This window comes from Aquila chrysaetos, chromosome 6, assembly GCF_900496995.4.
Source record: "Aquila chrysaetos chrysaetos chromosome 6, bAquChr1.4, whole genome shotgun sequence".
NCBI classification, from domain to species: Eukaryota; Metazoa; Chordata; class Aves; order Accipitriformes; family Accipitridae; genus Aquila; species Aquila chrysaetos.
The window spans coordinates 15,821,834-15,848,929 of NC_044009.1; the positions used below are offsets into that span (position 1 = coordinate 15,821,834).

Consider the following 27,096-nt stretch of genomic DNA (forward strand, 5'->3'; position numbering starts at 1 on the left):
TTATAGTGAAAATGTGAGTTTTACACATATAAATATGTGACCAGTGAAATGAGATGATTTCATGTGAATTCTTCATCTTTGTGGTTTGTATACAACAGCAAAACCACAAGTAATCCTCACTTCATTGGTATGCTTTGCTGGATTCTGTAGCTTATATTAGTTTTGCGTTAGTAAAGTCTGGAAGATTAAGTCTAATCAATAGTACCTTTCTGTTGCTGACCTTTAAAACATAGAGTTATACATTTCTGTATCTTTTTTACATTTTTCTTCTACATGCAGCCTAAACTGAAGAAATAATGCATACAAAAGGTTTCGCAAGTGTCAGAAGAGGCTGTTTTTTCAATTGTACCAACTTCTGACATTCACTTTGGCAAATGACAAAAATCTCACTGCTGTCATGAAACCGGTATGTGTAAATCAGCAACAGAGCTATTAGTAGTCCCAGATCTTGAAGGTCTGGTCTTCAAAATGGCCAGCCATCTTCAGCTGTAACTGAAGACAAAGAATACTTGGCATGTTTCAATGACACTAGATCAGGCCCTAATTAAGTTAATTTGAAACTAGAAATGCTACTCCTACGGTCTGCCACTATATTTTTAGGGAGTAATACCTAGTTCATTATTTTTATACATGCTCTGTTAATCATTAATAGCTTATTCTTTTTTAATATCCTATAGAAAATGTGGTAATCTCCCTATCATGGAAAATATGAAGAAAGATACTGCAGAATGTAGCAGAACTTTCTGCAGTAATCTTTAAAAAAGGTTTTATGAGTTTTTTCTAAAGCTTGTTAAAAGCAGCATTGGGCCAGCTCTGAATCTCCTCATATGTGATTTAAAGTCCATGGAGCCATCTTTTTGCTCTGATGTATCTGAATTTTTTAGAACAATAGTATCAAAGTGTTCGTCACTCTTTAAATATTTGCATATGTTAACATTTAGTCAAAAAAGCAACTGCCATTCTAAACGCTACAGGTAGAAAAACCAGAGGTCTACAACTACAGTAATTTTGCTCCTTTATGTTTTCACATTTGGTGACTTACTTGAAACCCTATGAAGTATAAAAACATGGCCATTGAGCTGATGTCACCCTCATTTCACAGAAATTAAATAGCTAGATACTGACTTTCTTTATGTATCCTACTGTGCCTCTTACTGTAGTGCAAATGAACAATACCAATGGCATCAAAACATATTCGGACTGCCAAAGGAATTTAATATTTAGCTGGGCCAACCAGAACACCAGCCTCCCAAATGCAGCATTTCTTAGCCAGGCAGTGAATGGGTACATCACTACTCTGCACAATGTGTCTTTACACCTTGTTGCACTGGCTGAAGAGAAATACCATTAAAAGGAAGATCTTGAAGCCTAGTTCTTATGTACTGAAAGACAATTGATTGCAGTAAATATTTTGTTCAGTAAGCAGATCAGAACTTCACGCTATGCACCCAATCCTAAACTTCACTATGAAGGCAAACATCCCAGTGGAAGTGATGGAGGTTTTGCCTAAGAAGGACACTCCAGCAGCATTAAACATTTGTAATAAGGTAAGACATAAAAAAATCAGAGTTCTGGCAATGACTGAGGAGAGGTGGGGTAGACTGCAATGAATGGCAAGGATATGACATAAGAAGCGATAGCTTTAGGGAAGCTAAACCAGAATGCACTGAAGCACACACCAAAAAAAAAGAATCAAACAAAAAACCTGCACACTGCAAATGAAAACATTTCTACAGTTTAAGCCTCTGTATGTCATAGTCAAAGTCAATAAATGTACTTTTTGAAAGAAAAGCAGATGAATCTCTGCACCAAAAAGAAAAAAAAATATACACAGATTAGCAATGTGACTGGCAAACACATCTGAGATGGGGGAAAAGGCTTACGCAGAGGAATCGGCTTAGCTGCAAAGCATATTTTATCATGACAAAGTAAAAAAATCAGGAATCGGCCGCAGTGGTGGGAAACCATGTTGTCATACAGCACCTATGCAATCATATTATCTGCTACACACTCTTCAAGCATAATAACAAGAGCAGTCATACTAATAAATGGGAAGAACAGCAAATGAAGCAGCCTGGGAAAGCACTGGAGAAAGCTGGAGGAGGATTTACCGGCAGCAAACACATGCAAAGCTAAGGAGGACACACCTTCCTCAGCCAAGGAAGGGGATGTGTCTTTCAGGGGTGTTTCCGCCACAACAGTTACACTTTCCCTGCTGGATGCCACACTTGCCACTTTGTCTTCATGACACACTTTGGCCTCCAAACCAGAATCCGACTGACCCTCACAGAGGCCCTTTGCCTGGTCCGAAGGCTCAATGGGCCCGTGCTCTTTCCCCAGTTGCTTCCCAGGAAGAGCAGCAGGTTTTGCTTCCACAGCCATCGGACTCTCTACTGGTTCTTCTTCTTGGGGATGGAGAAAGGAGGCGACATTAACAGTAAACACCAAGCACACAACTCCACAGGACTGCTTTTACATAACACTTTCAGCTCTGAACATTTTGCATTTAAGTGTGTCAAAGGACTGCTAGTATCCAGCCCATTTTAGTCATTGTGGAACTGCATCTTCCTTAGGGGAAAGAAACAAACCAAAACAAAAAACCTGTCTCCACCAGAGAAGCACGTTTATGCTCTAAGATGAGAGCTGAAAGTGTTTTACAGGTATACCTCTCCCAAAGATGACTCTGGGTCAAATATTCATTGCAAATGGAGATGGTATTGAATGATGGATGGCTCTGACAACACCAATGCATCAATGAGCTCAAAGTACACACATATTTTTCCGATAAATGAGATGTTTAATCCAGTACAAGACATTCAATTGAGGTGGAGGAAGGTATGAGGCATTAATTTCTTTCCACTGACCTTGGCAATACTGACTGCTCAATGCCAGCAAGTCAATCTAGCACATGAATCCTGGATTTGACAAAATACTGAGCCACTTCCACAGTCTTAATAAGCCTTGTGCATGGCTGATAAGTAATGGTTTTGCAAGAATTCAGCCAAGATTCCTACCCTGAGCAGGTTTATGAACAATTTCTCCCTTAGGCTGCCTGACACCTGGACTCTGTATGTGAAAATCAAATTTTTGACACAAGGACTCTTTATTTTCTTTTCTATTCTTTTTCCCCACTAGCCCCCAGGCTCCTCATCACCAATTAAATCAAAGAAACCAATGAGTGCAATATAACTATTTGTTCATCTGAATTTCTAAAATAAATCACTCAGCCTATGGGCTGTTAGGCTTAGTACAGTAATATCAAGAGGAGTCTTTACTCATGCCATGGCAGAAGAATGATTAGAAAAGTCTCCATTTGGGACTGTACTCCTGCCATTGCTACTCATGCAGAATATTAGTGTGCTCTATTAGTATCCCCTCCGATCAGAAGTCAGGATTAAGTATGAAACCTTTGATTCAGCAACATACTTAAGCAGCTGACCAGCAGCCGTGCTGCAGTCAACCTGATGACCTCCCAGGTTTAAAGCGCGTCTCATGTTTAAGGACATTGCTGAATCACACTTAGAACAAAGTAGTTTCGAATCTGAAAGGGGCTGTATCCAGCCTCTTGGTATTAAAATAAAACCTCTTCACAAGGGCTTGATTTTCTCCTGAGATTGGCCCAGTGAAAACGAGACAATCACCCATCCACTTAAGTTATGGCCTTTAAAAAGTGATTTAAGGAACACAAACACTATTTGAGGCTGACAAAATATCACTATGTAAAGTATAACACATTATTAATAACATATAAAAATGTAATTAAGGTTAGATACTATATCTTAAATGAACAGAAGCCAGAAGATTCAGAATCAGAACTGGACCAATGCCTGAATGTTACAGGGATATTTACACACGGGCAGATTGTAAAAGCAGCCTGGCAGATCAGCAGGTGTTCAGCTACAAGAGGTCCTGACTTGAATAACTTGTTTTACTTTTCTTTTCCAATTTTATGTAGTTTTATACGTGCACACCTTTCAATTAAAAATTTTTAAGGAAAGCCTCTCATTGTACTCGGAGCAATTTCAGGTTGGATACACCTCCATTTCCTTAGACACTTCACACAATGCCACATGATTAAAACTAATTACTCACCAAAGTAGAAAGTTATCACTGACTTAACGGAAGAATCCTACAGACTTCCTTTGTGCAGCAGACTTTTATGCCAAACAGACTGCTAGCTTACAGGCAGCAACTGAGGAGGGCTGTTTCATAATGCCTATCTTTTCACTGATGATCCAGCTTATTTCCCTTTTTTTTTTTTTTCCCCTCATAGATGTTCTGAGATCTCACACTTTCAACAGCTGTAGATGCATATGACTAAAAAGGAAGCTGCCCACGAATTAACCAATCCAGGAGTGCTCTAAGTACAGCTATAGGCACCCAGCATTTAGTAAGGCTACTCCTGTGATCTTCTGTCTTCCCGAGCTTCAGGCAGACATGGTGACATTAACAATCTTCCAATTATTAGCATTGATCTCTTTCTGGTGCTGTTGCAGTATTAGGCTATATTATCCTGTTAATTCTGAACAACGCTTGTTTTCTTGAAGTGACCCAGTGAGCAATTTCAGGTATACACCTTCATCTTCCTGAGACACAAACCTTTACAGGATTCAGTACTGTTTTTAACTTCAACTCCTGTGTCCCAAGATTTAGTCAAATGCTGCGAGATGAAACATGATCTACCTTGCCTTGGACAAGTCAGCATTCCTGTTAGTCACTGAAATAGATTCTCCCTTGATTCCTCAAAAGCCATTTCACTTTTATGTATGCTCAGGCCATAGAAAAAGGGGGTACAGAAACACAGTAGCAGTAATTTTTTTTTTTTTTTCCTCCTTGTTTGCAGTCAGCTGACACAATTTAACTGGGTGTATCCACAAAAGAACTAGAGATCAAACATGACCCAATACTGCCTGAAGTCACCTGTGTATACTGGGGTAAAATTGATTTCCTTTGCCTACTGGAGAATTAAAGACCTTCCACTGCTATCTTTGGTATAGACATGCTTTTTTTCCCCATTGTGTTAACAACTGACTTACCTCCAGTAACAATCTTTTGGCTTATTTTGCACACTGTTCTTGGCAGTAATTCTCTGGCACAAAGAACAAATTAGCTTATGCTTCTTTTAACTAGCTGCTCCTTTTGCTTCTGCTATAAGCCAGGCCAGTAGACCAAGAGCCCTGATTTAAGCAGGGACCATGGTTTCACTGACCCCAAAGTTGCATTCATTGCTCATGCTGCAGCTTCACTTTGAGATGGAGAGACTCTGGAGGGGTGTCACTTCCATGTAGGGAGAAAACACAACTAGGTTTCCCTTCCCAGAAAGCAACAACCCCAGGCACATATATAATGGAATGGATGGCAGGCGGGTAGAGGGGAAGAGGAACAAAATGGGACCATGCTCAGTTCACCTTCATCATGGCCCAACAAGACCTCTGTGCTCTTCACTGTGGCACTGGGACGTGTACTAGAGCCAGTCCACTCTGAGCTGAACAAAGGGTGTTCATAGTACTCCTCATCCGAATTGTAGGGCTCATCATCGGGCACAGACACTGAAATGGAGGGGGCCAGGTGTTTACGCCACTCCCTGCTGGCAGCAGGCCCACAGCCTGGGCAGTGGTGTAGCGGTCCCACCTTATCCTCCGCCCCTTCATCTACAAATAGACACACACAGACAAAAACTGCAGGACAGACAGACAAAGAAAAGACAAGACATGATGGATGCATGCACTAGCAATGCTAGCTACTATGTCATACTGCAGAGTGGATGAAATCAGCCACGCTACAGGTTAATGCAGGATGGAGGAATGAGGCAGCTGTGCATTTTAACACATGGGCCATGTCCAACCATCGGAATAAGTGAATTTCAAAACTATACACTCATTATTTAGAGGAACACGTATTGTACACAAACGACATCTCACAACTTGCACTGATACTCATGTATTTTACAGCTGACTGACTGTATTAAAAACCTCTGAGGTATCCCACATAGTCATCATGTGAAGTACTTGAAAGTGTAAATTTTGAAAACTCCTTTAATTAAAAAGCAAACCAACTTACACTTTGGTCAATAGTGGGTTTATTTCTCATTGTATCTATTTCAAAATTCCCCACTTACTTCTTTTCCCTATAAATAAGTAACATTTAAACAACGAAGAAAACCCTTACCCAAATAGCTAGCTACCTTTTTTCCTGATAAAGGCCACATAAAGCTGCTCACAGCAGTCTCTGTTAGTCCTATATTTTACACTGTTGTGTCACATTTCTGTGGATGAACTAGCTCCCACCTTGGTGTCTGCCAATGCTCTGGAATGACAGCTTTATTCACCCGTCACTGTAGCACCGCAGATAATCACATAATCATCTCAGGACTACACCAGCTACAGGGAGGGGGAGCTTGGTTGGTTTTTGCAAGACAAAGAAAAATAATACTGCCCAATAAAAATGACTGGCCTACTATCTGATCCATACAAACCTAAAGGGGAGACTTGAGAGCTCGTGTAGGCTAAGGTGCCCTCTCAGTATGAATAAAGCTATGAAAAACTAAACATCTAGTACTGAGAAAATATGTTTAAGACCATTTTCTGTGTATGACAACTGGCAGTTTGATAAACACTACCTTCACGGAGTGCCTTTAGCAGCTATCCCATTGGATTTCCTACTAGCTTCAAGAACAAGTCCATGCTCGGTGTCCCTGGCCTTTCTCCAGGAAATTACAACTTAAAGAGCTTCTCCAGAGCCTCCAAAACTTTCCTCTTGGATCCAAAAAACTGAGTCAGAAAGTAAGGCTTTAACACAGGCAGCGTAACAGATATTAACCAGATCTCTGTGTGTGACCCGAAAACAAGATGGCTCATGAATGCTGCTTTAACCACCCTTACACCCAAGTCTTAGAAAGCAATTTTTATCCAAACTAATTCCATCTGTAAGACCTCTAAGGTTCCTCCTGGCAAATAACAGTAAGTTTTAAGTTTCTTTCTATAGCACGCTATGACAAGACAACATCTGTGTCTTTAAAAAAAGCACTGTCTGCTCTCTGCAGCAACATGGCAGCAAGTGTCCTGTAATGTAATGACATGTATTTCTTCCGCCTGGGAAAAGAATGCTGTAGTGTCAGCCCATTCAGGCTCAATCACCCACAGAAAGGAAGAAAAATTATTCCTCAATAGCAATATTAGTAGCTCCAATATGTATCACAGTGCTGCAAAAGAAAGATGACCCATGTTTCAGATTCCATGACAGCCCTGAGGCTGGCCAGGACTGGAGGTATGCTATGTGCACCTATGCACATACACAAATACCATCCATGGAACTTAAATTAAGAGACCTGTTCTCATAATTTCTTTCCGAGTGCCTGAACCACCGATAGTTTAGCTGCTTCACTCTTGTAGTGGAATCCAAACCCCACATTCAGGGGTTTATGCATGCTTAAAGGAGGTAGGTGTGGAAAGATAAGCTGGCAGCCTGCTTCTGCCAAGCAGCAAGCTCTGCAGAGCACTGCAATAGGAAATGCTAAACACAGGGCTGTACCTGAGCTTCCCACCTTTCCCTAGTACTTAAGAGCCAGCAGCAAGGTTGCAGTGAAGCATCTTGATCCACTTGCAATGCAGAACCCGTGGATTTCTTCTCCACAGAAGCTTCAACAAAATTCAGCCACAGATTTGAGCGGGCTCGCAGTTTGCAAAAGGCTAGTTACAGGGGTGGGGACATGTCTCAAGGTGCAAGAGACCAGGAATCAACCCCCTCCTAAACCTGAGAAGATTCAAAACTACAACCCCTGCTTCTTTGCAGGGTGCTCTCACACTAGTCCATGTATTACTGTGGACAAGAGTGGAAAGCGTTGACACACTTGCTACCTCTTCTGCTGGAACTGGGACATTGTGGAGAAAAGAGCGGAAGGTTGGTATGTTCAGAAGCAGAACATGGAAAAGGAAGATGTGCAAAAGGGGAGGTTCTCCTTCCAGCTGTGGGTCATACTTACCCAGGAGCCCTTCAGAAGTAAAATGCATCGACAATAGTGAAGATGAAGCCCCAGGACTTCTCTATACTGATGCAAACAAGGCTGAAAATTCCTTCTGTATAGGCTCGGAATGGATTGTAGGCAAGAAAATAGAAGCCCTGCCTCTGCTCCTTAAAACTACAGGAACTGACATCAGTAAAAACGCTTAATACATATTATTGTGATAGTCCAAAATCATTAGGAGTGCAAAGTCTAGTATTGTTTGGGGCTGTTATGTCTGTGCCTATTACGGATTTACATTGTTTATTTATCAGTTTTAATAAAGATATTTTCAAAATTACTGCAGATAATTTCATTAACAGGATAATGATGTCTTTAAAGGAGGATATGCTTTTATTTCAGCAACAAGAAAAATCCTTTCTTTGTTATTTTAGTCCCTTCTAATAGTCCCTTTTTCATCTCAAAGCATGGGAAAAATCCCCAATGTATTCTAAAGTCCAAGATTAAAATGACTTCTCACAAAGGCTAATTCTGCTTTAGCTTCCAGGTATCTTTTGAAAATGCCTTTCAAGAAGTAATTTTCATTGTAAATAGACCCATTTTTATAGGACACTTGGTTCCTTTCAGTTTGCAAAATATTCTTATTTGGCATATAAAGCCTAATCTGAAATGCCTATTTCAAAATGGAAGACAGGCCATCAAAGGCATCCTTCTATCTTGTAACATTTAGAATTTTTTTTACATGAAGACATTGTTGACCATTGTCAAAAGGCACTGGGCACAAAAGAAATGCCAAGTTGGCAAAAGAATATCGCATCAGCCCTGCATGACCAGATACAACTGATAAAAGGATTAGACGGTGCTAGGGAAAATTTCATTTCCTGAGCAAAATTATGTTACTATAGTTGAAATAAATGAAATAATTTCCATAAGGCAAATTAGTTCTCTTACCTTCTGCAGCAGTAAAAAGGGACAGGCTCATTTGAACGTTTTTCTGCAGCGAAATGAAAGAAAGAAACCTACATCCACTGACTCCTTTCTCTCACGAAATACACTTGACCCACAAACCTCTCTGTCTTTTCTACCTTTTTTTTTTTTTAATTTGTGTTTGCTGCATGGCTGGCCACATCCACCTTTGTCATGTCTACAACAGTGATTTCCTTCCTACTATGACTGAAGGAAGTCTCTTGGATTCAAAGCAATGCAACACACACTGACAAGTGCATTAGGAAAAAGTTCTAAGAGAACGGGGAAAAAGGAGGTCTGAGGTAGATACACATGCCAAGCGCTCACCTCTTTTGTTCAACAACTGTAGAATTGGGTTAAATTCAGAAATTGTATTCTACTGAGCAGACAGACAGACAATGTAAAGGTGCATGAGGATGGATAGCCAGATGGTATAGGGAACTGAAGGTTTAAACAAGTACAGTAAAACTGGGTCAAACCCTACTGAGGCAAACTCTTCTGAATGGGAGCTTTGCCTGAATAAAAATGACAGGTCTGGCTCACTCAAGTCAGCCAAAATTCAACTTACCCACAGAGAATAAGGACCACATCTTCTAGCCCAGAGCTGTTAAGTGACTTGCTGAGTCATATGCACAGCTGGGAACAGCACAGTCCGGTATTTCATAATAACCTCAAGTTGTATAGTGTTTTGCCACCCTCTTGTGTTAATACAACTAGCTAAATGGCTTCCATTTGCTTAGGGGGCAATCTACAACCTCCTGTCAATTAATCAATATGAGTACTTTATAAAATCCTGAATTACGTGCAAACAATACTGCTGATAGAAACAGTACACAAAGCTAATCCTCAACTAAGGGTAATGGAAGAACCTTGACATTGGCTTGAAGCAGAAGAACAAGCCCTTTATTGTGATATGAAAAAATCAAAAAGCATACACTGAACTAGTCAAGTGAACTATATATTAAAAATAGTGGTAAAACCCTGGTAACAATTCTAAAAGCCTTTGCTAATGCCCTACTAGCTTCCTTTTCAGTTAGTACTTTTGATTGCCGTTACCTCTGGGTGATGAGTCTAGGAACCATTTTACTATTTTTTTAAAACACACAATGGGCAGATGTTTTTTTAAAAAAAACAACAATCAATTAATCAAATTCTTTATATTTGTTACTAACCCCATCCAGTAGGTATTTCCAGTACAGTGGACTGACAAATGTTGTTGTTGGCACAGCCTGTAATTGCATTATCTCAAAAACGTTTCAGGATGGAACATGCCTAATTGCAGTGTCCTGATAAACTGCGAGTCAGACTACGTTAGCACATGAAATAGCAGCCGTCCACTTGCAAAATTAATAGAGGCTCTGTGTTAAAATACCAACAAGGTTTCTTCAGCAGACGGTAAGAAATTATTTTCATGCACTTATTTAAACAAAAAGAAAGAAAAATGCTAAAAGAAAATCCAAGAAGGAAATAAATGGACGCATAAAAATGCTATTGACATAGCAGAGTTCAACTGACAGTCCCCTGGAGATTCTGAACCCAAATCCTTCCCTCTTACCCACATGATACAGCTCAGTTTTAACATATTGCTGTCTCCCTATACTGATGGCCTTGATGCAGCAGTCATCTTCTGTTGAACAAAGCACTGACGCACATGCTTACCATTGTGACAACTTCACTGGGATTTAGGCCTCTGCTTAAAATTAAGCCAACACTTAAGTTCTTTGCTGGAGGGGATTTTAGCAGGAGGAAAATGCAGTGATCATGGGCTACTGAAATTGAACATTTGTTGTGCAGAAGAGTAGAAATTTGCTTTGTGAGACTAGAATTTGACTCCTCCACTCTGTCCAGAACGCCCGATACACATAGGCATTGAAGCATGAATTACAGGTCAAAGACCAAAGAAATGATCCAACTCTGAATCTCCTTGCTTTCATGCATTTAAGATTCCAAAAACAAAGCTAATGGTAATTAAAAAAAGCAGCCAAACAAATCCTAAGAAAAGAAAGCTGACCCATACTGAATCATAGTTTTGGTGACCATGTTGGGACAACAGACATCTTGGCTCATATTGCATATAACAGATAAAAAGGTGAGCATCACCTCCTGTTTCTTCTTTAATAGGGATGTACTTAACATATCCTGTCAGTTACCTCTGTGCATATGTGTCTACCTCACCCATGCATTGCAGCTGGTTTGCAGATGGGGAGTTACTGCTGGGGAATGCCTTATCTTTTCACATGAAGGTGCAGAAAGTATCTCCATTTTCTGATTCCCCCATCCTTTAGATTCATGTCTCATCCCTCTGCTGTTCAGCTGTGCACTGCAACATCCAGAAGACCCTTACCTTCCTCCAGAGCTCCAGTCTGCTCGGAAGCTGGTGATGGAGGAGGGGAAGGAGGCAGGTTGGCTGACTCTTCAACTGCTAGAAATCAAACAGTGAAAATGAGATACAGCAATTAATTCCAGGGAGACCAATACTTGATACAAGCTGCAGTCAGCCTGTTCTGCCCAGCTGAGAGAATTATTCAATGGGCACTTGTGCCTAGTGGATTTTCAGATAGACCCTTTCAGAATACATGGATTTTTAAAGTTATAATAAAAGGATTTTTTTTTTCAGATGATATGAATTATTTTCAAAATTCTGGTCACAGAATACAATACAAAAATCAAGTATGAAATTATCTTTTAAATCAGTATTGCCACTTAGAAAACCTTCAGTCACCCAAGGCAACAACAATAAAGCATCTGAGTGTGAGAGATTTTGTAAATTCATGCTATCAGAAACTGGCATCCAATCTCTTGAATTTACCTTGAGTACATGAACAAAAAACATTCTGCATGCTTTTTTTTCTTTTTCTTCTGCTGAGTTCAAGGTTAATCACAGAATACATGCAAATACTGCTTGTCTAAATACAAAAGACATCAGCATAGGGAACTTATGTCAGCCATGACATAACAGTGATTCAGCTGAGCAAGGCACAGTGAAATCTTAGATGCACTTAGACTAGGTTTTAGATTCATTCCCAGTCACGAGACTAGACGCTGAATCCAGATGATGTTTTTTTCAAGTATTTAATTCAAGGACGATGAAATCCTAAACAAACTGCTTCTTAAATGAATTCAGCATAACCTCTGCATCTTATTTCATACCAATCACTTTGAGAATTTTTTTTCTTTAAAAACAGATCCACTACTGGGGCTTAACCAATGTTTTATTTTGTTTTGTTTTTTTAAAATAAATTAACAATCTGTTTTAACAGATCTGTCTGATAAATGGCGCCTCTCAACAGTCAGTTTCTGATTCAGGGCTTCTTCCCAAGCATAGAAAGGCCAGTTTCAAAGCCCCAGTAGAATTTGCCAGGCCTCCTTCTATTGATTTCAGTGTGGTTTGGACAAGACCCTTCTGTGACTTGTCCTTAAGATGTGCTGTCCAGGAAGAGAGTATTTGTATCTTCATCACAATGCAATTCTACCCGCACTTATTTAACAGACACTGACCACAGGAACTGTAACACCAACAGTTGCTCATTGAAGACATACTTCTCACAATAATTTTAAAATGTCTTCTCTAACTACATGGAAGTGAATATCCATTTTGCCTTACCCAGGCTCCAGTGAAGAAATTTGTGCTTAAATATGTATGAAGTGCTTTGCAGAATTGGGGTCTTCCATGTAAAATTGAGTCTCTATAAAGATGGGAATTACTAAGCAACACATCTCCCTGCTGAAGTTCAAAATTAGTTCAATGAAGCAAAAGACCTTGGGAACCAAATTTCTAACAAATATTCTAAATTACTCATTGACTTTAATTCATTCCTAAGCAGGGTCCAGCCACTGTACCAAACAAAGCACAGTGCCTGTGGGGAAAATACCACAAGGCATTATTTTGATTTGATCACAATGTACATGCATTCAGCAGAACTTCTCCTGGGGCAGGCTTGCAAGACTTATCCTACCTCAGGACAGAGTATGGCCTTTGGTATATGTGTTTTGAGCTACTGTGGAAGTTTTCTGGCAGGGAGGAAGCACTGCAGGTACGAATGGCTGTATACTTACTTATATATACATACGCACACATATACTTGTACTTCAGAGAGACATTTCAGAAAGGAGCCAGCAGGAGGATGGGGACACAGCATGGACCAGTGGCAGTGGTACCATTCCCACTCTGGACCACTGGCATTTGCTTCTACCACGTGTAATTCCCTCTCCCACAATCTCCCCTCACCCTGCCTGGCTGCTAACCCCTCTCCCACCCTCACCCGGTGTGCCCCATTCCTCTCTGCTTCTTGTTGAGGTGCTCCTCCTCCATCTTTTTGAGTAGCTACCATCCAAGCAGTGAAGCCTCACTTTCTTTTTATATGTCTCTCCTGTAATCTTTGCCTCTTCAGACATTAATCTTTCTCTCTCACGTTGTACATGGCTGAACACAAACGGACTCCGAGTGCTACTGGATCCCACCAAACACGATGACAAAACCACTACCACCAATTACATTCACAGCTGTGCCACTCAGGAGTCAGAAACCAGGTGGAGAACTGCTGTTAGAGCAAACAGTGAATGAGACGGTCACCGGGCCATGAAGAACTGAGGCAACAAGGATACCGCTATTATTATGTGGTTCCAGCATTTATCCAGCGGTGCTGCAGTTTACCCATGACCATAACCTATGTGAATACACAGCTGTAACTGTTTTTTGTAATACATACATATAATATTAGCAGACACAAGGATACTTTGAACATTCTTTGTCTTGTTTTACCTAAAGGTAGTGGTCCAGGCTGATCTTTGTGCTGGGCTTCTTTTTCCTGTTCGCCTTTCAGGACTGCTACAGCTTCAGCTGTTACGACTTGTACTATCCTCGCAGACACTTCTTCTGTGGCAGCAGCAAAGTTAGAAAAAACAAAGAAAAGTATGCTAATGAAATGATGTTTTAAAATTATAAAGATTAGCTTAAACAATAAAAAATGGAGGCTGACTTAATTTTGAAAGGTAATCTTTTTCCCTGAAATATAAGCAAATCATTGAAAATAAAATAGAAGGACCAGATATTCCAAAGATCTCAGTGGAAAATGCTGAGTACTATAAAAACCAGGACCCCAGCCTTCACAGTAAGATGCACAAAGCGTCTTTATTAAATGCTCTTTCTGTTAGGGACAACGTGAAGCAACTCCAAAATTTTAAGATGATCATTTATTAAATGTCTAGAAATTTATTTTGCAGGTACTGTTTTGCAAACAGGGGTAGAACAGCCAGCTGAGTAATGGTATTTTTTGACATTTAATATATGGAGCTAGCTGCATTCTTACATGCACTTTGGATGATATTTCCTCCTTATCAGCACACAGTTAGTATGCATTAAAGGCACTTCCCAGACAGACATCTATGGTGATGAGGGACTTGAAAAAGAAGGGCCAAATAACATTTCTGTATGATTAAAATGTATACTTTGTCCTCTTCACCCCTTTTAAGACTGCAACACAAAGCTTTATTTAAACAGTAGGTCTGAATACCATGCAGAGGGATTGGGGAGGGTAACATTTGTTTGGTGGGATGGGCTCTCAGGCCCTGGTCCTGGACACAGGCTTGGCTCCCAGACGCTCGCTCTTGCTGTGCTTGGCGCAGGGAAGGGGGACTCACATGGAGCTGGCTAAGGTGTTGCACGCTTGACAGACCCGGGTGCCACAGGACCCGTGCTTCACTCTGCCCCACCACCCTCAACGTGTGGCATGCCCGAGAGAGGCTGAGGAACCAGGTGCTCTGGTGAGTGGAGGATGGCGGTGAGACCGCCCAGGGAGTAAATACTTCCAAACTGAGAAATTGTATCTCATCTTGGCTCTAGACCCACTCAAAGGTGCAGTGAAATGTCATTGGGCACACACAACCGCCTGTGGAAGTAACCAGAGAGGTTTCCTACCCTAAGGGCAGTTCAGGCACCTTCAATCTAGCAAATCAAGGACTTAAGGGTTGGTCCAGCAGAACCATCTACAAAAGAATTCAGAGAAAAAGGTTTTTTTTTCTTATCTGTGTATTAGCCCACTCTTCCTTACTCATTAATCAACATATTCCTCCCTCTCACAGCCAAACTCAGTGGAAATAAACCCCTTCACTCTCCAGCTATTTCTGAGTTGTTTCAAATGCAGGGTGCTGGGACACAACACAGAGCTGAGCCCTAGGGAAGGCAACAAGCTGCACGGCCGTGTGCCCACCAGCTGCACGGCTGGGCACACACCTGAAAACAGAGCAAGAATTTCAGTGCTGCTCCATCCCTCACGTGGAGACAGAGGTTTCTAATGGCAGATAGCAATACACCCTGCTCCTGCCAGGAGACACTTGCAGAGCCCCATTAATCACCATCCAGAGGGCAGAAAAAAAAGCTCTCTGCTCACCCATTACTGCGTTCTTCAGGCAAGGACCAGCTGGGAAGGGGAAGTATATTTAAATCAGTGCCCCACGGGTAACTTTACAGCAACCACCCTAACAAGGGAAACTGTCCATTAGATTAATAATGATGATTTCTTCTCACAGTTAGTACTCTTACAGAATTTCTTTGTACTTTTAATGTAAAGTTATTCCTCTTCATTTGCCCTTTAGAAAAGCTGATTTTTTTTCTCCCAAAAATCATAGATGTGAATTACTTGACTTTCACAGGTGTGTTTGTCTAAAAACAAATTGCTATGTTAATCTCTCTTTTGCACAAGCTATGTAATGAGATATTAAAAAAAAATCCACCCACGGGCAAAGAACATTCAAAATTGTTGGTATTTGTATCTTACAATTCACTTCCCTCCTGACTGGTCGCCAGGAGGGCAGTGACCGCAGTAGTTTTATTGGCTGTGGCCACTAGCAAGAGTAGATGGATGTATATGTCAGAACATCTACCTAGCAATGAAAAAAATAAGCTGATTTAAAAAACTGTTAGCCCAAGAATACGTGAATATAAACTTGCCAAGGATAAATTCAGACTAGAAATCTGAAGACACTGCTTTCCTACTGTCAGGGGTGTTAAGTTCTGGCAGTCTTCCACACAGCAGGAAACAACTCAGCTGGTTTTGAGATGGAGCTCAATACATTTATGAAAGGGTCTACATATGATATAGATGCCTCTATTAGCAGCAGACTGCGAGTGGCAGCTCTAGTCCTCTGTCCCTCTATTCAACAACATGCCCCTAGTATGAGATGAAACTCCACTTTGTTGTTAAGTAGATCTAATTGAGCACCATAACCCCATAAATTGAGTCATGCATGTGGCTAGTCCTATGGACCAAAGAACAGGGATACTGATTTAAAGCCCATCAATCTTCTCAGCTGCCTTTCAGGAGCCTGTACCTCATTTTGGGGCTTTTCAAATTTCTCCTGCTTCCACGCCTGCTGGATGCCTGGGGGTGCTTCTCGGCACCTCTTGGTTCCTTCTTCTTGTGAGGAACATGCAACAGATACCTCACAGACCCTCACAGACCGTCCCATGGTGCTGCTGCTGCAGAGCAGTGGACCGGACACAAATAATCCCCTGGAATCATTACAGGTCCTGACAATTCCCTGTGTTGTGAGGGACACACAGACTGTAAAGCACAAGCAATACAGGGGAAAACTGGGAGAATGAACCTGCGGCTTGGCCCATCCTCTTCCTGCAGACACGTGATACCCTCTCCCACACCACACCATGCAGGTGGCGTGCTGCAGCACCTTGCATGGGTGGGACATGCGGGTAGGAAACAAACCACTCTTCCATAAAGCGTCCTTTGATACTTGGTATATTCCTGTTCAGATTCTGCTCTTTCAGAACAGGAAAGAGTATTGCCCCAACAGCTTTGGTGAGCACGGAGAAGGTCACAGAGCTTCGCAGAGTACCACGGCTCCAGAAGACGCCATGCCGACTGCCACCACCACCACTTTACACCTGGAGGATGTGACACGTGAGCCTTCTGTCAAAATTTCCATGCATCTACTAATCACAACACTACTGACAAAAGTAACGTCATCAAGTCTGTACTGTTAGCTCAGATGAACAAATCAAGACTCAATTAGGAAGACTGTTAGAAGAATCAATTTTTTAAGCTTATTTTCACAGGAAAATTTTAAGAAAAGGCTCCGATTAATTTTTCAGATCTAGAATATGCAAATGTATACCAGATTTAGTACCCTGGAGCATATCCAAAGGAAACCCACTCAATCACCTGCCCTCCATCACCCAAGCTACTGCGAGCTTCCTCCCAGCAAGGTAAGACAAATCCCTATTAAAAATGGTCTCCTTTGTTACAGAATTTATACTTGTTCACATCCAGCCTCGTTCTGGGGTGCAAATGGGGTCTCCAAGGCTGGAGGACAGTTCCCACCCTCTCAGCTCTCTGCCTGATTTAATTTGCTTGGGGAAAAGATTATGTTCCATAGGGAGATATGGCTGGGGGTGAAGGGTTGCCTCCTGAAAAATGGAAAATTCAATTTCAGGCAATGCAAAATAAGTAAAGAAAAATACAAATGGCCTCTGGGTTTTATGTGGTGGTTTGGGGTTTTTTGTTGTTGTTTGGCTGGGTTTTTTTTAACCAAGAAAGGCTCACTTCTGAACACTGTTGATGGGTATTTTGGGTGACACAGGAAGCACAGGCAGTTCGCCAGAAGAGCATTGCTTTTGCTATACATGACTGCTGCAAAAGGACAGACATTTTTGTACTAATGGACACTATAAATAGCAGATCCAATGGGTAAGTCAAATCCTCACAGGGCAGCTATTGAGACTCTTCATAGTTTCCTTATGGTTCAGCTAAAGTTCAAGGAAGGCTAATGATAAAGAACAAAAAAAGAAAGAGAAGAGTTAGCCAGCCTGGATGCCAGGCAAATTCTTCACAGCCGAAAAGCTCTGGATTCATTAGAGAGAGTTTTGCTTGTAGAGATTTATTTTCCTCACTTTAAGCAGGTAGACATTCTCTGACTCTACTTTGTGCCACAAAAATGGCACTAACAAATAACAAGTAACACGAAATACGTGTTTCTTAAAGGGAACAAAGACCTTGGCTTCACATGAGACTCCAGCACAATGAACGGCAACATTGCTTTCCTTTGCATTTTGCAGAGAGTAAAATGCTGCTCCTTTTTACCAAGATGTCAGCTGCTCATGATACAGGACACAGACTGAGTCTCCCGGTTTGATTTCAGGGAATGTGGTACCCAAAAGTACAGGTGGTCCTCAAATGTGATGTCCATAACAGAGAGGAGACATTATGAAAGATCCTCAGCACGAGCTTTCAAAAGCCCCGGCAATGAGCAGGCTGAGCCGAGAAGCCAGGAGCTAACACACAGGGATGGTGATTCCGCCACTCCCTTAAAGGTTGTCACTTCAGACCAAGCTCCAACAGGGCTGTCAGGTCAAGCCTGCCCCGTTGCTACTAGTGCGATGGCTGCTCTCTGGCAGGAACAGAGGACTCTGCCCTGCTGAGAGGGCAGGCATTTGTCTTGGGCACTATGCTAATTTAAACCAAAGTTAAAACTCAAACCAGTAAGCACTCTCTGCTCCTGGTTTTGGAAGCCAGCCCGGTTCTTCTACAAGGTGTGACAAATCCTAGAATGCCAAATCGGGACATCTGGAGTCTCCCTGCCCCACAGATAACTCAGGGACACAAACCCTTTCAGAGCACTGGGATGCACAGGAGATGCTGAACCAGCTGCTGATGGTATGGGGAGCCGCAACCTCTCCTCTTTGCTGTGTTTAGAAGGCCTTGTGCCTCCAAAAGCTGCAGCCCCTCTCATAAACACACCCAAGGGCACAACAGGGGCCCAATCCCGACCCCAGCTTGCTCTGGCACCAATTTTTAAACAGCAGTAGGCATCATCCAGCCACTGCCTCCAGACACCTGAGAGAGCCCCCCTTCACTGACAGAGACTCAACCAGGGGCCGTTAAAGCAAGGTTACATGCCAAATATGGCTACAGCAGAGCCAAAGATCTGGGATCAGACCCTGTAGAAGGCCCTGTAGATGTTGTGTCAAAGCCCTCTTTCATTTCTTGATGCTGCTGCTGCGGTTGTCAATGGACTGCAGATGTCTCCACTGGCACTTGAATCCATTACTCACAGTACTTTCATTTCCCAGGAAACCTTTCCAGTCCATTAAGTTTTTTAACAGACAGGTTTACCAGCCCCAGAGACAGGTGTACGGATGGTGGCAAGAGCCTTTAAAAAAGGTGTCTGAGCTTTCACCAAATATTTCCAGAAAACTGTTAGAAATAATTGGCAACTATAAAAGCAAGAGCAAAAATTAGCTCTGTGACACATCTCCGCAGTGATGTGTGGTGTCTGTTCCCTTTGTACCCTTTTTAATGGTTTTCCTTCAGCCTTAGGCACTTCTTCTCTTCCAACCTACCATAACCTCAGGCTCAATCTGTTGAGGAGCTGATTTTGCTATGAACACCACTTCCTAGGTGAAACTGCTCAGGCTCGGACATTTGCCTCTGACAGCCCTCATCCAGCAGTACCTTTTACCTTCTCCTCTCTCCCTCCTACCCCTCTATGCAATGCTGTATTATTATTATTCTAAGAATTGTTTTTGACATGAGAAACCTCCTGTAGGCGGGGGTCATGGCATCTTCCTGCCTCGCAGGTATGTGTGCCGGCACGGCGGCATTGATCCTGCCGGCAGATGAACCAGGGCTGGTACAGCTCGCCCTGGGGAACAGCCAGCCTGTCACCTCACATAACAGTGTCAGTTGATTTCTCAGGCCAGAGTTGCCCCGGTCAGACCAGAGTTTGCATCCCCAGCTCTTACTCTCCTTCCCTGACCATAGTTGCCTGTGTTTCATTACTGCCATTCAGTCAGTTCACTCAGCCCACCTATCTATCGCGTCTTGCCACCTGAGCACCCATTTCACAGCAATAGGGACAGCTCCTTCCAAAAAGAAAAAGCATTTCATGTCCCCACAATTTCACTGGGACACTCTTCCCAGACTGCAGCAGCATCACACCCTGCTCTTTCTAACAACAGCTCTATCCGATACCACTACGGTGGCAGTGGATCTTGAGTTTGCTGTAGCCATGGAAGATGCCATCTGGTCTCTGTAAAGCAGAACTTGTTTAAGGCATAAACAAAGTTTAACGTGCTGGAACCACATGGCACAACAAATGCTCCAGGAGAAAACCGAAGGAAAGGGATGATAGGGAGGGACAGAGAAGAGAAGACTGAAATTTGCATCAAAACTTCATGTGCATTCATAATGTCATCCCTCAGACACCTACCAAGAAAATTAACAGTGAGTTCGGTTAAAGCAAAGGGTAATTAACACTCCTGGAGCACTGAGGCTAAAACAGGGATAAAGAAAGATGCAAACAGATGGAAAGGATAAATTAATACGTTTCATTAATTTTGCTACCTTTTAGGGAAGGAACACAGGCAGAGCACAGCAAAAGGATTAGCTACATGTGTGCTTGCAGAATTGGGAAAACAAAGCAATTTCAGTCAAAATGTGCCTGTCAAGATCCCCAGTAGGGTGCAGAGCAGTTTCCAAGGTAACCAGCACTAATTGTTGGCACAGTGGAATTGAGTCAACAACAGAAGCACAGACCAACCTGTGCTGCTTAGTGAGGCAAAATACCTCAAATATATTCCTGCAGAAAGGAAAGATACAAAGTGGCTATTTGCTATCTTTGACAATTTGAAAAGCAAACAGGACCTATGGATTTTTTGCCCCCGGGGTACTGCAATTCTGAGTGCAGCGGGACTACAAACCAAATAGCTATTCGATTTGTTTAGAGGCATTAGCCAGTACCCTAAGGACAGGTCCTGAATTCATGTTCAGCTCTCCTGGAAGCTGGTGGACAGCTCTTGTTTCAGTCAAGACTGCTGAAACGCTGGGGAAAAATTACCTGGGCTTCACCCAGTGACATTTCTGATAGAAAAATCAGACACTGGGATCATGACAACTCTAAGTACTGCCTTTTGCACTTGGGTTAAAAGAGAAATGCACAGCAGCAATCAAAGCAGTATGAATAAGTTATATAAAACCCAAATAATGCCAACAGATTAGTGCTTGCGATTGAAGAAAAAAGCAGTAACATAGCTTTACAGAATTCAAATATTTGCTCTCAAATGGCTTTGTGTAAATATTTTGCTGTAAGTAGGTCCTTGATCTGGATGTTGGCAATATCAACAGTAATTGGCAGGAGGTATGAAGGCAAGTAATGGGAACATCAGCTTTTAAATTAAATGAAACCACAACACAACTGACAAGTATAATTTCCCTAATAAAGTTGTTGACTTTAAGCTACTGCAGCTTCAATGAGGATAGTGATGGATTAATTTAATCACCAGGATTTACCAGCTAACCAACTGAACAGGTCAGAAAAGGCTTGTGTTTTGGGAAAGAAAGAGCTTTGATTGTTTAATGCATTGAAACACAAAGGTATGAATATTCAGACTACCTTTGGGGAAAGATGTATCGCAGTGATTATGTGTAAAGAGCATGTACAGGGGAGCTACAGCTGCATACCCAACACAGCAGCTTCATGCTCTGGTGTGCCCCACAGCAAACAGCTTACACCTCTGTGTTTTGGGGTACTTCAGCTATTCAACAGACCCTCCTACCTTCTCCTTAAACTCAAGATTGTAAATCTGAATTGCCATTATCCAGCCCCTTAACATCTGCTTTATAACAGAGTAAATCTGGTGCAATACTGGTGTCCTGGTTGCAGCTGAGCTGTGTCGGACCAGTTGTGCTCTGGCACAGGCAAATAGGGAAGCCGGAGGACGGCTTGTCCGTGCACCCCTGGCTGCTCCGCAGCATTCAGGGAAGCAGTAGCCCAGGCTCGGGCTGCCTGTCCTCGGACCACTTCCACACCTTCTGCGTGTACTTCAGCTCCACTACCCTGACTGCATTTTCCTGATCACCCTCTTCAGCCAGAGAGCTGGACAGATAGTCCAAATCTCCAAGGCACTCAAGTGGCAAAATCCAAAGTGACTCATGCTAGGAGCCAGGAGCAATTCCGACAGTTCCAGTGAGCCCCCTCCTCCAGCTCCCCAACACCCCAGTGCACGTTCATTAGGCAGAGGACTCTGCCACACTGTCTAGCAGCTGTAGAACAAAACACCAAGGGATCAGTCCCCACATCCTCCCTCCCTTGAAATATGAAAGACTGTTAAAAAGTAGTCATACAAATGTCAGTACAATATGGCAATGCTTTTAAAATGAGCCCTCATTACTGCAAATACTTGCTCCCTGTGCATCTCCTGAGTCGCATCTTCTTAAGTTTACTGCCTGGAACAAAATATTTACTACTGTCAGCATTTCCAAGCCAAGTCAGAGGTGGGAAAAGCTAATCGGTTCTGTTTTGTCTGATGCATCAGCACACAATTTACAGCTAACATGCAATATTGAAGCAGACAACACCAGACCCTCAGCCAGGCCAATGCAGGGAGGTCCCACTGCCTTTCCCAGGACTAGGTATCAGCTGAAAACATCACTCACACGTATACGAAGCAGCTATATCTATCTTGCATTAAAACGTAAACTCCTGGGGACTCATGCAGAAGAAACCACTTTGGCTTCAAAACAAAGAACTGGATATTTAATCCTTTGAGTGCGAGTAATACACGTAACAGGTAACTCACTTTTAAATCAATATTTGTTTTGAACTTCAGTACAAGTTAAGATTTTAAACAAACAGACTTTTAAGAACCCCCATAGAAGTCAATGGAGCTTCAGCCACCTACAGCAGGAGGTGACATGTCCCTTAAAGTTCATTTTTATCTCCTTTTGAGCTGATTTTAAACACTCTTTACAGTGTGCCTGTGATCTTTTTAAAAAAAATTCAAAGTATGCTGTACAAACTCTGCTGAATTTAAGTTTAAAATGAACATTAACCTGTGAACGCGTTGTGTGGGATTTCTAGTTGGGCCTCGTCAGAAGGACTGAAGATCATTCTGTCAACGCAACAGAATTTTTGTTCATCCCATCAGGGGATATGGTAACACAATACCATGCCCTGTTCACCTTAGGGCTCACACTGCCAGTCCAACCCTGCTTAACCAGCTAGCTCTGCAATGCAGTAAAAGCTGCACGGCTAATCTCTTCCCAGCTCTGCTTCCCAGCCTAGCCCCGCACCTGTACCAAGACAGATGTCTTTCTCCTGCTGACTGTGAGGAACGGTGTTGTGTACTTACAAACGAACATGTGCAAGTGTTCCCACAGTCAGGCAAAGCAGAACACGTCCCGCATCACATACAAATTAACCAAGTCCCACAGAGGTCATGACGTGGATGGATTTTCAGAGCAGTTCTCAGCCCTGCTCAGCAGTTCTGCCATCTCTCCCCCTCTCTTCTGGCACTACCCCAATCAAAGGGAGCCTTGTCTCTGGCAGGTCACTGTCTCTAACCGGGACTCATCCCTGACCGCTCACATGGCCTGCTCCCATCCAGTGCCTGCCCACCCTTGGAGACTACTGGCTCACACCTCTAAGCATGTGAAGTGGTTAGGAAAGAGAAATGTGCACCTACTCTTGCAGAAGGAAGATGCGAGACATGCATGTAAAAGCCCTCAGTGCATCTTCTGAACGACCTCTTCCACTTTTCCAAACAGAGCTGTCTTCTCTGGGCACTTAAACACCTGCAAGCTTCTGCAGCCATGGTGCTGGGGAAGTCTGGGTGCTGTGGGGAGAGCTGAGACCAGGGTTTGGGTCACTGCAGGCACCAGGAGAGATCTGCATCCAGAGGCAGAGCTCTCAAGTGTACTGAAACTGAGGAGCAGCTGAGGAAATTCAAGGTCACAGAGGAGCTACATTGGGTGGCTGGGATAAAGCTCGGAGTACATAGAGAGGACAAGAAAAGAAAAGCCAGAGGCAACATAAGAAAAGAGAGGAAAAGAAGGAAGAGCTGACAGAGCAATTGTTTAGAAGGGACAATATATTCTTAAATAGAGAGAAAGGATGACAGTGAAAGGAAAGAGAAAACAACTCATGGACAGGAACAGCTAAGGATTAGTTCCCTTTACAGCTCACGAAGAACCTGCGTAGGCTGCGTTACTCTGGATTCGGCACATGCCCTGGCTTTGGGGTAAAAAGCAATAGTCACAGCAGAAGCCTTTTCCTTCTGTCATATGTGGTGCAAGGCTAGGGATGAAAACAGTTTTGGTACATCAGCAAGACTGCCACATCTATGCAGCACTGGCAGCTGATACTTCTGCTGATCTTTATTAATGTATCTGTCTCACCAGATGCATGGGCTGCATGGACGGAGGACCAGACTGTAAATTAGATTTATCATAACTGCCATAGGCTATATTGGTTGCTGGGAGCTGTACCAAACTGATCATACATCACTATGAATTAGTCTCAAGGAAAGAACTACGAACAAAAAAGTGAAATACCTGGGGTTTATTCTTCCCTCCCAAAGTATATAGTGCCTCCAAGTGAAACCGATTTCCATGAAGTATTCAATCTACTCAGTCTTGAGTGAAAATGACTCTCTGAGAAGCAGCTAACAGGTTTTCCTGCCTGGGAGATAACGATATCTCACAGTTATTTTCCATATACTGCATGCAAATAAAATTAAAGTATTGAAGTTTTGGCCAGGTATTTTCCACATGCAGGAAAAGGGCTCACTCACATGATCTAATGTACACAGCTGGGATACCTTGAGTTTCCTGCACTTTTTGCATGTCATGAGGAATCCTCAGTAATAACAAAACTCCAAAAACCAACCAAGACTGCATTTCTAAACCATCACCTCAGAATGGATTTTCCAAGTACCACTGACTCCACTCTGCAGTCGGTCTGTGAAACAGCACAGGAAAACATAAATGTTTTGCTCAACATCTCCCAAGGAACAAATGACAGAGTCAAAACCAGCATGTAGCCCTCTCACTTTGAGTCATGCCTTTGAATTTCCACATCAATCTTTTCACTGGTATGGACAGGCACTGGATCATCAGTGCTCATATGCCAGCTAATGTCAGCAGCTTTACGCTGATTTCCATCCCTTCAGCTGGCAAAGGCAAGGAAACCTGTATTAATGATCATTATAAGGATTTAATTTAAAGTGAGCAGTTAATCTACCACTAGCGACTCCACAAAACGGAAAAACCCAAACCAAAACACCAGTACATGCTAGGTTTTGCTGTCCTCACTCAGGATATGAATATAGCACAAGAAGAGATGATTTCTTTCTCAATATTGTAACCTCACAGACTAGAACAGCAGGGAAGACAGAGACAGGGGGTTTGTCCCCAGCTTCTTTCTAATCTTTCCTTTGAGTTCCTCACTCAAATCAAAAACCAGATTGCCTTTGCTTTCCAATTTTAATACAGAGTAGCTCATCAGGGTAAGTTGAAACAAGAAATTTGCGCATATATATATATATAACTCTCTATACCTATCTCACACATGTATTTTGCACCGTAAATACGCCCCAAAGTAATATTTCCTTTTCATTTCCATGAAAGTCATGCCTCAGTGAGTACAGCAGACTGAGGTCCCCATCGCAAAGCACTCCCAGTCTCTTTCCCCATCTACCCTGTCTCCCTTAACCTTGAGAAGCAAATGCTAGAGGAAAGGAGGAAAAAAATTAAATCTTCCTTTCCTTTGTCAGACAGCCTGGCTGTGGCTCAGAACCGTTACAGAGAGGCTGTGCACTCCTGAATGCTAAATAAGCTCCCAGGCTACATACTTTCTCTCAGCGGAGCTTAAAAAGAGATCTCACTCTGCGCAGGGACGTGTTGGCATGGCAACAGGGAAAAAAGAAATCAGCAACGCCTGGCACTCCTCGCAGGAGCAGCAGACTGTTTGTGCAACCCATTTTTGTAAGTGATCTGATGGTACCTACCTCCTCTCCGCCAAAGGTTAAACCCATGCCCAGCTGCATCTGGAAGGGCAGATGCCCAGCCTGCGCTGGGAGGACCTGCCTCCATCAGACCCACCTGGGGATGGCGGGGAGCAGTGCCTTGTGCTGGGCTAACCTCTGGTTAGCCAGGGCTGGGAAGTGCACCAAGCCGCATGCATGAGCTTCTGCAATGGGAAAAGGGGACGAAGGGATTTGTGAAGCATAGGGGTGAGCGGGTTAATGACCGCACCTCCAGGCTCTTCTGCTCCACAGCGTGTGAGACCCTGAGAGCTGATAATTGCCTGTGCGTGGGACAAGGGGCCAGGAAATGAGGCAGGCAATGCCCACCAGCACGTCCTGGGCTGTCACCTAAGAATCTGCTGCTTCCCTTTGAAGGTGACTTTGGAGAAGCAGTTGCCATTTCAGCTTTGCCTGGAACAGGAGCAGCTGTGTGCCTGCAAAACAAGGCTCTGCTGTTTGGTGATGAACCTTCCTCCAAATCTTCCTGCCCTCAGATCAACACTGGAATGGAAGATTATATGCTGGCACAGTCCCCAGCGATACCACCTTCCAGATGCAATTGCAAAGACCTCTGCCCACTGCCAAATATTGCCCAGTGCTCTTGCATGTCCTTCATGCTGCCATCCTGGAGATGGAGACCATAACGGCTTCCCTTCAGACATGTCAGGGAAGAGCCGCTGAAGCGCTCCATTTCCACCTTTCTGCAAGGGGCAGAGCTGAGCCAAGCCCAGAGGGCAGGAGCCGGCAGAAAGGCAGCACACAGCCCTGCACAGGGCCATGCTGCCTGCCTGTGGCTCTGCCACAGCCCTCCTGGGTAACCTGGGCTAGCTCTCTTCACACCTGTCTGCCTTTTCTCCTGGCTTTTACAAGCCTTGCCTACTTTATGTAATTCATAAATGCACAGACTCTCTCCCACCATACATTGAAAAGGACTCCAGCACAACAGGCCACAATTTAGAACATGGCCTCTGGACACAACTGCCCCCCCAGTCACACAGCTAACACCAGTGCTGGAGGGTCAAGATCCAGCCCACAGAAACAGCAAAGTCTGCATTTACAGCCTCCATCAGAGCAGGCAGCCAAACATGGATGGCGGGAAGGAAGTCGAACAGACAAAGGGCAAATTTTTGTCCACAAAAAGGGGAGACAAAAGCAAAAATTTAACTCCCAGGATGTGTTCTGTATTTGACAGGATATTCATCCTTCAGCGGCAATAGCTATCCTGGCTACAGCAGCCCTCCAAGAAGGGCTGCAGATGTTTTCAAATGGCAACTTTGATAAACTGCAGTCACAGCGTACAGTCTGAATTACCAGTGTGGTTGGAACAACACATTAAGAAAGATATTTCCTCCAT

The 27,096-nt window shown here is 43.0% G+C and overlaps 1 protein-coding gene across 46 annotated transcripts in view; it reads right to left on the minus strand.

The window, feature by feature from the left end:
- MAP2 (microtubule associated protein 2) overlaps positions 1–27,096 on the minus strand; it is a 238,050-nt gene that overhangs the window by 37,555 nt on the left and 173,399 nt on the right. For 22 of the 46 annotated variants that reach the window (XM_030017079.1, XM_030017072.1, XM_030017074.1 and 19 more), the window contains 3 exons: positions 13,689–13,802; positions 11,271–11,348; positions 2,148–2,405 (listed from right to left, as the gene is read on the minus strand). In XM_030017079.1, the coding sequence (XP_029872939.1) occupies positions 2,148–2,405; positions 11,271–11,348; positions 13,689–13,802 (450 nt within the window). The remainder of the gene's footprint in view (positions 1–2,147; positions 2,406–11,270; positions 11,349–13,688; positions 13,803–27,096) is intronic. The other 24 variants (XM_041124277.1, XM_041124275.1, XM_030017093.1 and 21 more) reach the window with 5 other exon arrangements.